General features: G+C 53.2%; 5 protein-coding genes across 5 annotated transcripts; 2 read left to right on the top strand and 3 right to left on the bottom strand.

Moving 5' to 3' along the window:
* Positions 1 to 1219: 1219 nt before the first annotated feature.
* Positions 1220 to 2583, bottom strand: PG997_014441 (uncharacterized protein; the record flags this gene model as incomplete). The annotated part of the gene is made up of 3 exons (XM_066818755.1): positions 1220 to 1911; positions 2254 to 2337; positions 2400 to 2583. The coding sequence occupies 3 exons, from the start codon at positions 2581 to 2583 to the stop codon at positions 1220 to 1222; spliced, it is 960 nt and encodes a 319-aa protein (XP_066660943.1).
* A 3864-nt stretch (positions 2584 to 6447) lies between these two features.
* PG997_014442 (HAD superfamily phosphatase) lies at positions 6448 to 7272 on the bottom strand (the record flags this gene model as incomplete). Its single annotated transcript, XM_066818756.1, has 3 exons — positions 6448 to 6531; positions 6615 to 6953; positions 7051 to 7272. 3 exons carry the CDS (start codon positions 7270 to 7272, stop codon positions 6448 to 6450), a joined length of 645 nt encoding a protein of 214 aa, XP_066660944.1.
* A 578-nt stretch (positions 7273 to 7850) lies between these two features.
* Positions 7851 to 9726, top strand: PG997_014443 (uncharacterized protein; the record flags this gene model as incomplete). Its single annotated transcript, XM_066818757.1, has 3 exons — positions 7851 to 9440; positions 9491 to 9546; positions 9612 to 9726. The coding sequence occupies 3 exons, from the start codon at positions 7851 to 7853 to the stop codon at positions 9724 to 9726; spliced, it is 1761 nt and encodes a 586-aa protein (XP_066660945.1).
* A 125-nt stretch (positions 9727 to 9851) lies between these two features.
* Positions 9852 to 10733, bottom strand: PG997_014444 (uncharacterized protein; the record flags this gene model as incomplete). Its single annotated transcript, XM_066818758.1, has 3 exons — positions 9852 to 9954; positions 10018 to 10255; positions 10364 to 10733. 3 exons carry the CDS (start codon positions 10731 to 10733, stop codon positions 9852 to 9854), a joined length of 711 nt encoding a protein of 236 aa, XP_066660946.1.
* A 1750-nt stretch (positions 10734 to 12483) lies between these two features.
* PG997_014445 (mitochondrial carrier protein) lies at positions 12484 to 13893 on the top strand (the record flags this gene model as incomplete). Its single annotated transcript, XM_066818759.1, has 1 exon — positions 12484 to 13893. The coding sequence occupies one exon, from the start codon at positions 12484 to 12486 to the stop codon at positions 13891 to 13893; it is 1410 nt and encodes a 469-aa protein (XP_066660947.1).
* Between the last annotated feature and the right edge of the window lie 165 nt (positions 13894 to 14058).

A 14058-nucleotide genomic window follows, 5' to 3' on the forward strand; every position in this document is an offset into this window, starting at 1 on the left:
CGTCTCGTTCCCCCCTTTCTCGAGCTCCGCGGCGGCAAGGCTTCTTCAACCGGCGTGCTTCCCTAGGAAGAAAGAGAAAGTTACTTCCAGAGTGTGGCAGCTGGCACGTAACTCCGCCTTCCATCTCTTCTTTGATCGGATGACCGTTCTTGCCCCAGATCTTGGCCATATTTCACAAAAGAGGAAGGGACGCTGACTGCAAGTGTTGTAGGCACCCATCCCAAGAGATCTCTGCTAGTGAACCTTGTCGACCTTCTGAAGTGCTGAAGTGGCAGCCTTCTTCTTGCACCCACAAAGAAGACTCTGTAATGCTCGAGGGATCGCACACCTCCTACACATGGAAATACGTATCCCGCAACACCTCGTACCTCACATCAAAAGTTTTCACCACAGTGTCTTGATATCATATCAACCCAAGGCAATAACTTGTGCATCGTCTTCCCCATAATATGTACGAAACCTGCAATACGAGCGCAACATGGGGAGGAGGGTAGTTGTGCTTCCTGCCATCCGCCACAAGCAAACAGAATGGGGAGGAGGGTAGTTCGGGGGTGTTTCCTCCCGACACCCGCACATTCGCTGTTGGTCTCAACATCAAGCTCGTACTAGACGTCGTACTTCTTCTCTTGGTTCCTTCAACTGGAGAAACCAACAGCAACTGCCATGACGACATGTGCATATGACTCGACATTCTGACGAAATCAAGTTTGATCGTTGGTATCGTTGCTGTGACCAAAGAGGCGGAGGAGTATAAGAAGTACATCTCTGATCCCACGAAGTTAGTGACGGTGGAGACGAAAAAGCGAAGTTGCAGGTACTTACAAACACACAGCCACCCCCAATGAATGCCGTGAGAATCAGCGATGTCGCGGCTGACTTCTTCAAGTCTGCCAATGGCGCCATCCTGTTCCAAGACTTCTCAAAATCTTGTCGATGGTGACTTATCCGCCCTCCCACCCAAAGTCACCACCTAGCCCTTTTTTTTTCTTTTTTTTTGTGTGTGTGTGTGTGTGTGTGTGTTTTGGGTATGTTTTCTTTTTTTGGCTTTCTTTCTGTTTTCTCTGTTTCCATTCTTCTTTGGAACTCTCGATCCCCTATCTGATCTCAATGCTCTAGGAAGCATCCTTCCTCGTACCATATCAAGACAACCATGTCTTCCCGCCCTTCTGCTTGCTAGGCTCAACAGCTCCGTGAGCAGGCGGCCTTTGTGGCCACCAGCCTAGTCTCTGCCACCTCTTGTGGCCCGGCGTCGACGAGCCGGACGGGGAGGTCGTTCCAGCCGCGCTGGGATGTCGTCGGAGTCGCTGGTCGAACTCTCGTTGGGGTCGACTTGGTTGACCTCCCAGAGGTTCTGGTTGGCCGTCCGAGAGGAAGTGGCGCGACCGGCCCGCCCCGTGCGCCCTTGTCGACCTCGGGCTCGCGTCTGGGCTCGAGTCCTCCCAAGCCGTGCCTCGGGGAGAGTGAGGTCACGAGCAATGGGAGGCTCGGCCCACTGTGCCGGAGAGGCGGCCGTGGTTTCAGTGGCCGTGGAAGGCGCACTGGTCGGAGTCGTGACCGGCAACGAAGGAGCTGCCGCCAAGGAAGGCGCAGCGGCGAAAGGGGTCGTCGTTGGCAAGGCCGCAATTTGTGCCTGCCGTCTCTGCTCGAATGTCGCCGGCAGTCCCAAGCTTCGTCGATCACTTCGTCGTGAGCGTGCAGTCTGCAGAGGGGCCCGATCAGAGGAACTTGGCGGCTGTCGAGGAAAGGGTTCGCCGGCTTGGGGACGGGTGCCGGGGAAGCGGCCCGGGAAGGAGCCGGGAAGGGTGCCGTACAGCTCTGCGCCGCTTGGGACCGAGGCGCCAGCTCCAGTGACTGGGCGCACCTGGCCCGAGACGCCGCTGAAGCCGGCAGCAGCGCGAAGAGAAGCAGGTCCTCGGGACGGTCTTACCTAGAGACCGCCCGATTCGCTGCTCTCCCCGGCTGGTGAGCTTTGCTCGGCCTCAGCAGCTTGGGCGCGAGCCGGAGCAGCCGGAAGTGCTTGCCGACGGCCTGCACGGCCCGAAACCACCCCCTGCACCGTCGGAGAGGCAGTTGCTACCGCGCCGGAGTGGGCAGCAGCCGGTGCAGAGGGCGGCACAGAAGAGCCGGCAGGGACCGCTGCGGCCCGTCTTTGGCCAGGTGCGTTGGCCCCGTTGTGGTAGGGATTTGGCGCTCCTGCAGCATTCTTTGTTAGGTTTGTGAACGAATCGGCGACAAGATGAAACATATACTTACTGGCCCGGCGAAAGAATCGAGACAGGTGCGGCTCGGCATTTGGGGACCTTGTGCCGATCTGCACGTTCAGGAAGAAGTGCTCGGCTTACACAGTAGTCAGTACATGAAAGAAATAAAGAAAGAATACATGGGCTATCGATACTTACAGAGCACCAGCCCGCTGTACTGGCGCCGGGCATTGCGGCCGAAGTGGTCGGCCATGCGTTGGGCCAACTCATTCCAGGTGACTTCCTCGTTGGCTTGGAACAAACCAACTCGGCCGCTGGAGTAGGGCGCCACCTCGCGCCAGAAGTAGGCCTCCTCGGCATCGGACCAGCTCTTGCCAACCATCTTGTTGGTCTGTGTGGTGACCTATGGAAGAAGGTAATTAAGTCAGCAAGAAAGTAGTTGAAACTTGCCAACATAGAATTCAGTTATGTAAGAAATATGAAAGTGATGTTAAGGGTCGGCGACGATGTATATGTAACCGTGCAAGGCTATACAGAGTGTGTGCAACCAAGTCGCGACGGCAAGGTCGTAAGGTGAAGTGTGTACTAACAAGCCGTGATGGCAAGGACAACAGCGCAATGGAGGAAGAGGATGGTGAATGGGTAGATGGATGTGAATAAGGCGAAGGATGATGTTGGTGGGTGAGTTGAGGAATGATGAGAGATGGGAATGCCACATAATAATGAACTAACATACCTGGTGATGTGTGTGGTGTGGCGTGGGTATGGTGTCTGCTTGTGCTAGCTGTCAGCCGGCCTGACAGAGAGTAACAAGTGTTTGCAGTTTGTGAAAGAGTGTGAGTAGGAAGGAGGAAGGTAGGGACGAAAGAGAAAAGAGGTAGGTAGGTACCAAAGGTTGTAGTGAAAGATTCTATGGTCAAGTAGCAACTTCCGAAAAAAAAGACGAAGAGGATGCTGTGGTCGTGTAGCAACTTCGGAAAAAAAGTAGAAGAAGATGTGGTGACCAAAGGTTGTGTGAGGGTTGAAGGAAGTGAGTAACTGTTTGGTTGCTCCTTCCAGTAGGTGCTTTGGGTAGGTAGGCATGGGACTTGGTGGGTAAACAATCGGCGAGGTGTTGAATTGGGTACTCTGGTTGGGGGGCGATTGTCAAGTGTGTAGGTAAGAGAAAATTTTGACTTGGTGGCAGTTGCTTCCAGGACGCTCAAGATGTGTTTGAGGTTCGGGTAGGAAGTTATGGAAGAAGCAAGGAAAGGGAAGAAAACACTTACTGCTCGAATACCTTCTGTCTCTCTATGGCCTCGCCGCAATGCAGTTCGCAAAGTATCAGTCTCGGCTGTCGTAGGAACTCTGGTGACGGCGCGTACTCGGGACGTCAACGCAGAGCCTCACACGCCTTGGAGTTGGGGGGTTAAGCGGCCCTATGTGCGATCAAGCGGGCAAGCAGGCAATGGTGGCGCCCAGCGTCTCAAGACGGTAGGAATGAAACCGATATGCCAGCAACGAGAAAGGCCGGATGCGGGAGAGGTGCGTCCTTGGTGCGTTCTGGGAAGAGCGATGGTGATGCGTGTGCGATCTCTCGGTGCGAGCTCCGTTTCTGGTGGACGGTCCAGGTAACCTGACCTCAGCTCGACGAGCAAGGAAACGCTTCCTACCGGTAGGTGACTTTGCAGTTGCTGCTTGGCGAAGTCGAGCTAGTGCTCTGCTCAAGATGTACGAGTGAAGTAGGGGTGTGCTGGGGCAAGGTAACTGCGTTCTGAACAGTCGAACTACCAGTAAAGGAAGGGAACCCTTGGGAAGTAAATGACGAGAGGAAAGCACTTCGTCAGGAAATGCTCTTGTGTCCGCAAGTTGTGTGAACTTGATGGTTGGTTGAAGAGAAGGAAAAACCAGAATGGCAGAAGGGAAGCGACACTGAATAGGTCGAAAGCCGAGCTACTAGTCAAGCAACTAGGGTGGTTGTGGGAAGTAACTGACAAGAAGAATTTCTTCTTGAGGGAATATTCTTTTGTCTGGAACTTGAGTGGGAAATGCAGTTGTATCTGGTGGTTGGGTGAACTGAATAGTTGGATGGAGAGAAGGGAAAAGCAGAATGGCAGATGGAAAGTGAGAATTTATAGGTCGAGACCCGGAGCCTGGCCTCAGTCTCGGGGGTGTCAGTGCAGCTGAATTCGATTCAGAGCACTTACTGCGTGACAATATACCAATCTGCGTGAGAGTGACGCATCAGAGAAGAGATGAGACGGTTTGCGGAAACTGGAGGCTATAACGTCAGGATGAAGGGAAGAGTGATGTTGTTGAAGTGTCAGGAAACGAGGTTGCGTCAAGAGAATATTGAAAGGATGATGCCCAGAGATGAATACGTTGAGAACTGTGGGGATAGAACGAAAGCGAAGTGATGCTTATGCGATCAGAAGGTGTTGGGAAGAGTGAAGTAGAACAAGTATGGGAGTGGTAGGTGACTGGAAACGGGGCAGTTCGTCGTTGCCTGTGACATTGTTTATGACATTGACACTATTCGATGCGTGGTCCGCATTTAGGGCTTAGCTGGCTTGCACGGTACAGTAAATAATTGAATAATCAACGATATGTTGACAAGATGTAGCTTGGGGTGTGCTGTTTGGTCAAGATATACCACTGTGGTGACTTATGCGTAGAGGGATGGAGGTCGGATGAACGTAAGAATGGTCAATTTTCACTCAGAATACTATGAAAAGATTGCTTCGTGATGCCTATGATTCAGCCTCTTCAGTTCCATAGCATGTGTTGACTTAAATCTTCGACCGCACAGCATAAGATCGGCCACAGGCTAATAATAGTTGACCAGTGAGATCGGACGAGACTGAGTGACTTGAAGTCCTTGTGAGATGATATGTACATAGTCCTTGTGGGAAACAACTCAACTGTATTCGTTCATTGACTAGGCACTGTATCTCTATGCAGCACTCAGGTGCGTGGTCACCAGAGCTGAGCTGAGATGCATGTATTACCTGATGAAGGACAGATGGGATGGATCCAGGCCCAGATTCCGGAAGTGCCTAGAGGACAGTCCTTCGAATGACCAAAATGTGACTTTGGATAGTGTCCAGAACTCACTCATGGCAAGATCACTGCATCCAAGATTGTTCCTTGCCTCCAGCTACTGGCCAGACGTGGGGCGAGTGAGGAGAAGCGAGTGTTGTTAAATCGGGAGAAAGGTGACCCAGATGTCATTATGTGGCCTCGGTGATGATACTAAGCAATTGAAGGGAATACTGGTTCCGTATCGCGTAACGGAATCAGGTATCCAACTACTATGGGAGATGTGCAGTACTGTAATGAATTGATGGCCCAGTACGATGAGACATGTGGAAGTGCCTTTCAGCCAGAGCAGACTGCGGAGAGCAATACCATCAATTGGCCTTGAAGGTGTCCCAAACCAAGATCCAGAATGACTTAAAACGAATTCGAATCGAAGGCACAAGGCCAATCATTCATACTAGCCACCTAAAGTACAGACCCGTAATTGCTGCGTTATGGGAGCAAGCATACCAAGTAGTGCAAAATCCGATGATACTCACGAAAGGGGTAATATGCCGAAGGCTGATCAAGGAAATTGTTCTGGCCCAGCGTTCAGGAACAGATAAAAGCTGCCACAACGTCGATAATGCTGTTTGCCAGATCATAATACCAGCATAAGATGTGCGGAAAGACTGACAAGTTGTTGGGACCGGTTGACGGCAAGTGGTTTCCAACCGCAGTGCAGGTCTGCATAAGGCGCTGGAAGGTCTAGGCAGTTGGTTTTACAGACCACCAACCAGTTCTATCCTAAGCATCGAATCGAGCAACCTCCAAGTAGAGGGATACTTATACCACGAGTAATTTGACGTTGTTCATCTCGTTTCGTTGAAGATGACAATAAATTAGTTGTTGAGTCACACAGCCCTTGCTCTATTCCTACCACTTGGTCCATAGGCTACGACGGCGTGGAGCAAACATGCCAAAGAAAACATCTTGGACACATACATTGCAATAGGTGTCAGGCCGAGCTTTTGATTCCGCCTCATTGACAGGCTTCTTGAACCCTATCTTGGCAAGCAAGCCCCTCAACAGTAACGGTGGTTTAAGTGGATGTGACATTTGAATCTCAGTTAGAGGCGAGAGATGCTACTTCTGCTATGCCTTCCACCAGAAACTACTCTAGTGCGGCCAAAGGGAAGACCTGTTTGTTTAGGCAAGCAGATGAGGTGCCTCTGACAGCTTGAATCCATCACTCGAATGGACTCTTAGGCCCCGGTGCCTTGACACCGCGAGCCATCAAGAACGCAGCAAGACGATACTCAAACTTGGCAAACTGGCAGACAAGTCGATTAGTCCATGTACGAAAAGGTGCGATAGTGCCGTTACGTAGTAGGAAAGAAAGGAAAAGTGACATACTATGCTCTTGCGGCTCAAGGGGGCCACGCCATCCTTAACCCACATACCCCAGCTGCCCATCATGTTGGCCAGCATCATATCCGTCATAAGACGGTCTCCTACAATGGCGACCTGGCTGGGATGCGTGACTCCAGTCTCGGGGTGCTTCTGGAAGTAGGCCATGATCTCGTCCTTGCATCCGGGCTTCTTGGCACGGTGGGACAGGACGACGGCGCCGGTGGTCCCCTCCAGCTCCGTAGCCAGCTTGCCATCCCGGTCGTGCGACATAGCTCCGGCCGTGTTGGAGACGATCAGGAGTTTGCGGCCGGGATACTCCTTTTGCAGTTGCCGAAACCGCTCCTGAAAACAGCATCCCGAATCAATGCCTGAAGGTCTATCGGATATTCCGGGTCCAAAGTGGGCCAGGTAGTACAGGGAGAAGGAGGAGCAAACTCACGACATAAGGGGGATGTATTTGGTTGGTCTCGGGGTAGGCAAAGCAGTCATCTTTGTCTACGACTACGGCTTTGATCTCCACCTTCTTGCCATGGCTCTCGAAGGCCCTATCCAGCGGCACGGGGATGTCATTGAAGGTTGAGACTGTGGCATGAGGAAGACATAGCGACGGCTTAGTCAACAGTTTGAACACATTGAGAGCCCCTGAGAGGTTGAGGTTCATCGCCGACGTTGGTTTTTGTGTGGGGTCAGCCCACTTGCCTCCTGCCTACGGGAGGGAATAGCGGGTTGGCTGGTGTATAGTATTGCAGTATGCCTGATGGTAGGCGTGACAGTAGGTAAGGTGTGAAAGTCACTGTCTTGACCTTCTTTGATGCGAAGAAGTGTAGGTTTAATCTTTAGATCCGACTGCTGGGCATGCCAGCATCATCGCCTCTGCAAGCCAGCAGAGAAGCTTGTTCTGGGCGCCCATGTCAACTTTTTAGTGGGGTCGCACGGTTGTTGCTGGGGAGCTACAGGCGGTTTAGGTACTTTAGCCCGGTAGCTGGATACCTAAGCTGCAGCACTTGCTGCACCTTGACGCGACGACGCGTGAACTTCCATTGACCTCGGCGATAACTGTATTTTTGGCAGCTTTGCGACACCGACTCGTCTTTGACATTGCTTAGATTGTATACCCACCGACAGACAGCACCGGCCCTCAGAACCCAGATTGCACTTGCAACATTGTTCGAGCAGACGCCAATTTGTCGCATGCAGTGCTGCTGAGAACGTTCTAGCAAATAGCACCATCATCACCTAATGGCGCCACGCCGCAAAGCGGACGCTCCTGAGCCGGCAAAAGCTGCGCCCGTGAGGCAATCCACTCGGAAAAGGGCAGCAGCAAAGACCGAAGAGCCCACCAACGAGGCAGCAGACGACGACAAGGCCGCGCAGCCGTCACCAGCAAAGCGGCCACGCGGAAGGCCCACGGCGGCCTCGAAGCTCCAGAACGGCGCAAGTCAGAAGAAGTCCATTTACGATGTGCCCTCGGACGACGATGCGGTTGGCGGAGAAGGACGTTCAAATAAAGATAAGGATAAAGCGGAGCAGGCCCACGTCGGCGACGAGGAAGAAGTAGAGCAGGTAGCAACGACTCCGAAACGCAAGGTCAAGACCACAACGAGCCCAGTGAAAGCATCGGGGACGAAGAACATCATAACACCCTCGAGGGCAACGCGGTTCACGGGCGGCGAGACCCCGCAATGGCGACGAAACGACCGCTCCGCGCGCAAGAAGAGTGCTAGAGCCTTGATTGAGCGCATGGTGGCCGGCGATGCCAGCGACGAGGACGAGCAAGAAGAGCTGGCGCAGGAGATTTACGACTCGAGCCAGGATGAAGACGAGGAAGAGGAAGAGCTAGGAGAGGGCGCCGAGGGCAGGGTCCAAGAAATCGACGAGTCTGAGGCTGCAGCGGCGTCGCCGTCCAAGAAGCCTCGAGGTCGCCAGAAGAAGGAGACAGCGCTGAAACAAAAGGGGCGGGCACGCAAGAAGTCGCCGACGCCCCCGAGGGACCTGCCACCGTACGAGTTATACTTTGCACAGAACCGCCCCGGTGCCGCGAAGACATCAAGCAACACACTTGCCTCGCTCGAGTTACTCACGCACGAAGAATACTTCTCCCTATTGCACCAGCACAAAGAGCACCATGCTGGGGACATCGAGTACCTTCAGTCATGGCACACCGAGTCCTTTCCCCAGTGGTCCTTTGAGCTATCGGAAGGGTTCAGCATATGCCTATACGGCTACGGCTCCAAACGGCCACTCCTACATAAATTCGCCAAGTTCCTCTATGACGAAACACCCGACCACCAGACCAGCAAGATCGTCATCATCAATGGCTATGTACGCTCAACTTCGATCCGCGAGATGCTCGGTACTATCGCCAGCGCCGTCGATCCGTCCCATAGACTACCTGCCGGCAACCCCTCCGTGATGTTGGACAGCCTGAAAGCCCTCCTTTCTTCTCATGATATCGACATTACCGTCATTATCAACTCCGTCGATGCAGTCCCGTTACGCAGAGCCGGCACGCAAACCATTCTCGCCCAGCTAGCATCGCACCCGCAAATCCAGCTGATCTGCTCCGCGGATACCCCGGATTTCTCCTTACTCTGGGATAGCGGCGTCCGATCCGCCTTCAACTTCGTCTTCCACGACTGTACCACCTTTGCGCCATTTACAGTGGAGATCGACGTGGTTGACGACGTGCATGAGTTACTGGGTCGCAAGGCCCGGCGAGTCGGCGGCAAGGAGGGTGTCACTTACGTCTTGCGCAGTTTGCCCGAGAACGCCAAGAACCTGTTCCGCCTGCTCGTCACCGAAGTACTAATGGCGATCGACGATGAGGGTGTGAGCGGGGAGAAAACCCTGGTGTTGAGTACCGCATACTGTATAACAAGGCGGTCGAGGAGTTCATCTGCAGTTCGGAGATGGCTTTCCGTACACTGCTCAAGGAGTAAGAAAACCCCCAAACAGCTGGAAACGAGACATGAAGTAATGACAGCTAACACGGAATTATAGATTCCACGACCATCAAATGATTACGAGCCGCAAAGACGTGTTGGGTACAGAACTATTAAGCCTGCCTTTCCGCAGAGAAGAGCTGGAGGCTATTTTGGAAGATCTCATGGCTTAATTATATATATAAATGCATAGGATGGCGACGATGTTGTACAAACACGTGTACAAAAAGGCCTAGTGTGCCGCATGGGTGGTATTGTTTAGATTATAGAGAGCAAGACCAATTAATGATACCCTTACTTAGCCCGTCTCCGGAATCTCCTCGCTCTTCTCGTCTAACTCGGCCCACTTTGTCTTTCCATCTGTAATATCTAGGCAGCGCCTTGAGTAGAATATGTGCATCCTAATTCGTTATATTAGCTTCATATACTTACGATAAAGGAAATGGTGTACTAGAAGTACGTACGTTGGCTGGAAGTCCTTCTTGGCCTTCTCGCTCTTGAACTTGATGATGGCGGGGAACATCAACACCATGTTCCGCCCCTCGTCCATGATGGGCGCGTGGCAGTACGCGCAGCTGACCTTGCAGGGCAGGTCGTGATACGTGTGCTTCTTCTGAGCGTGGTAGAACGCCAGGCCCTTGGCGCCGTTCTCGAAGTGCAGGTCTTCCTTCTTGAAGATGGCGGCCCACTGGAACGGTGCGCCTAGAGGGAGTCGTATCAGTACCCATATACTCTCTCGCATTGCATGAATCAACATATGATTTGGTAGAGAGAAGAAAGAATTACCATGTAAGCTCTGGCAATCCGTACAGTGACAGTACTTGGACACCAGCGGCTTCTCCCGGCTTAACCAATACTTGATGCGGCCGCAGTTACATTGAGCTTCGTGATGCTTCGTGGCGTGCTCGTTCTTTCCCTCGGTGCGGTAGGGCGGCTGGTCGCGCCACTCGCAGCCCTCCTTGCTCTTCTCTGCCTCCTCGTCCTCGTGCGTCGTCGTGGTGTCGTGCAGACCGGTGCTCTCGTGGTTGGTGCCGTTGGGGTACGGGTCCTGCTTATCTTCGCCTGTCGTCTCGGTCGACTCCGACGTCAGCTCGTGCGGCTCCCGCAGGTCGTGGTCGTGCTGCTTCTTCTGCTTCTTGGAAGGGGACTGGGGGTGGGATTTGGAAACTTTGGCGGGCATGTTGGCGGTGGTGGTGGTGGTGGTGGTACTGAAGGGGTATGAGGCTCTGTAGTATGGATGGCTATGATTATAAGTCACAGAGAGAGAAGAGCCTATGGGGGGATTCGACCGTTTATTAAGAAACAGTTCAGCAAGAGACGCTTGACTGTATTCGTGCTGGTGATAGTGACGTATTGTGATAGTACAGCGACTTGTTAGAGTTCTAAGACCGTTCCTACTAGTAGAGAACATGTTGCTTTTTCAAGGAGGAAAACTATTGAGCAATCCTACTGGAAGGGGCATACTGTCCTTAAGGATTCCCAATGAGCCCGATCGAGCTCCATCTCCTACTCCCCATGAAAAGCAAAGAAATGCAAGCAAGATCGTACAATAACACCCTAGATATGCGCATCACATTCGGGGATGGAGAAGACGTAGGTCTAAGATGTGTGCGTGTAATCCATTTTAGCGTGTTCGGCCCCTTGGACCAGCTTAGCCGGGGTCCATCACTGCTTCATACTATCAACCTTTTTACAGTGCCATATCGATTTGCAGAAAGATATGGTGACGTTCGATGCGAGTTGTCCGGGTCTCGGTTGCAGATTACCAGCCTCAAGGGATATGTCATTGTCCGGAGCTGAGCCTCCGTTCCCCTGTGCAGTTTGATCGTGGGACAACGTCCGATCTGTGGGGTATCCCACGGGATGATCCTAGCCTCATGTCAACCCGCATGCAGGGCCGCTACCCAATAAGATGGAAAGATGGTGGGAAGCTGGGGAAGCTCGCGTGCTCTGGGTTGTGCAGCTTGGCATCTGAATCAAAAGCCAGTTGCATAGGGGTCAAAAAGCGCAGCGCATAAGAAGTCTGTACAATCGATTCCTCCAGCCTAGCTCTCAGCCAACGAGTATCGTGTGCATATTGGCATTGCTGTGCTAGTATTACCGCTCAACTTCCGAATGTTGGGGCAAAGGAATTCATCGAACTCCAGTCTCCTCGCTTATGATGATTCATCAGAGCTGTCGTTCCCGCAGAGCAAATACTAGCGATCTCTTAAGGAGAGCTGAACCCCCCATCGATCGGACCCCGGCCAGATTAGGCCTGTCTCAATGCGTTTTTCGAATCGAGCGTACTTGGGTATTTGAGCCCGCCGAGCTGCAAGCACCGAGACATCTGCTTGGGTTCTGTCCCCGCCTTAAAAAAGAAAACAAAAAGAGAAGAAGATCCGGTTCGAATATCGCAAGGTATGCTGTCCTACCATCGTTGAACTGCCTCGTCAACTGTCCGGTTCATTGGTCTGCATTGCAATGCCGTATGACCGATAGGTTGCGCATTTGCAAAACACAACCTTCATAGAAGTAAACTTTCCGCAGCATCCAAAAGTCGCAGGTAAAAGCATCAAGAACGGAAACTTCTTCAAAATATCCAGATGATCGCGAATTGCAGGTTAAGTGCTTCCACAGTGGTGAGCATTTTTGATGGATGGGCACCAGATAAGCCCGTCTGACTCGATTATGGGAGGTCACGGGGCGCAGGTGGTCACAGCTGACACCGACGTCATCCCTCTCCGGTTTTGGCCACGCCAGCACTTGGGAATCTCGGAAACCCAACTAATCTCGCAGCTGCCAAGAAGCCAGTCCCAAACTCCCGGATTGGACCCCTAAGAACATCGTGCTCAAGATTGCAGATCTTGCATCTCTGTCTAATCGAGTCCCGTCAGACTTCTAACCTATGATAACCAGAGAGGACCATCTCAAAATGAGCCGTGGAGACAATGACATCCAGGCGCGGTGATACCATTATCACACTTCCCAACAACCAACAGTATGCAGTGCCATCACGAGGAGGAGGGGGTCTCGGCCCCGTCATCCCAACGGATGGCATGATGCCGGAAAAGCAGCCGCGAAACAATGCTGCGACTGCTGCATCGGCCGCTTCGGTGCGGGCGCTGACATCCCAAGCCATCGCCTTCTACTTCCGTGCCCCCGTCAAAGCCTTCTTCCGGACCCGGGTTGACTATCTCGCATATGCGCGCTCTGTCCACCATGCCCAGGCCCAGCTGCACGTCCGCCCCCTAGGAAGCGATCGCGCGACATCTAGATTGACTGCAGCTCTCCAACAGACATGGACCTGGATGCGCGCTACGACTCCCGGCGTGCTGACGAGCGCCGTGCGCCACGACGGCTGGGCCGTAATCCCGCACCAGGTGCTGCCGCCACTGATCGCCAACGTGAGCGTTGGTGCTGTACTGTATACGAGCTACCTGCAGATTCTCGGTAGGCTGCACCCGGAGAGCGCGCGGGGAAACAAGCGCGCATACCCACCACCGGAACCCATCCAAACCTTCACAGCCGGATTCCTGGCAGGCAGCATCCAGAGCCTATTGGCGGCCCCGCTAGATGCAATCCAAGCGCGTTACGACCATCGAGATCTGATGCCGGCCAGCGGAAAAGGGAAACCAAGGAGTATGTGGTCCTTCAGCGCCGAGAAGCTGCGGGAGATTGGGTTGCGAGGCATCTTCGCAGGATGGGGCTTGAGCTTCATGAAGGACTCCATGGGCAGCGCCGTCTTCTTCACGACCTTCGAGTACGTCAAGGCACAAGGGTACATCAACTTTGTGCGGTGGTACTACGGCGGCCTCAGCCAGGAGATCGTGGATCTCCTTGCGATGAAGCGCCCGACGGACAAAGACAAGATGATGAAACGAAGCAACCAGAGCAAACACGATGACAAGCCGACGGTGATCAGACCCCATTACGCCATCGAGCCCGCTTTCCTGTTGCTTGCGGGCATTGGCGCCTCCTTTGGGCAGCAGATCCTGCTGCACCCCCTGAACCACATCCAGACCAAGCACTGGGACCACCTGGAAGATCTGGACGCGAAGGCTACGAGGCTTAGGGAGTCTAATGCCGCCAATCCCGAAAAGCCGCATCGGAAGTGGAGGATGATGCGGGCGTACTACCGCGCCTACCAAGAGACGTGGGCACAGCTGGCGGCCGAGGCGAAGGCGGAAGGAACCAGTCTGACGCGGTGGTTCTACCGGGGGTTCTGGTGGAACACGATCCGGCAAGTCCCCAGCACGAGTGCCGGGCTGATCATCTTCGAACTGGTGCGGCGCAAGTACGGCATGGGCACCGAAGAAATCCGTATCACGAAGGACGGATATGATATTCTTTTGACCTAAAGCTAGAGAGAAAGAGGGTGTAGATCATGGATACGGGCGTTGGTGGCGTTTTATTAGTTGTTGCGGTTCAGATATCACTCGGCTCACTTTTTCCATATATAGAACCACCACTCATGCCACCTCAGGGCGATTGCTTGCACATGATTCTTGTTGAGTATATATAGA

Source organism: Apiospora hydei (assembly GCF_038363865.1).
Source record: "Apiospora hydei strain CBS 114990 chromosome Unknown utg000010l_segment0_segment0, whole genome shotgun sequence".
NCBI lineage: Eukaryota > Fungi > Ascomycota > Sordariomycetes > Amphisphaeriales > Apiosporaceae > Apiospora > Apiospora hydei.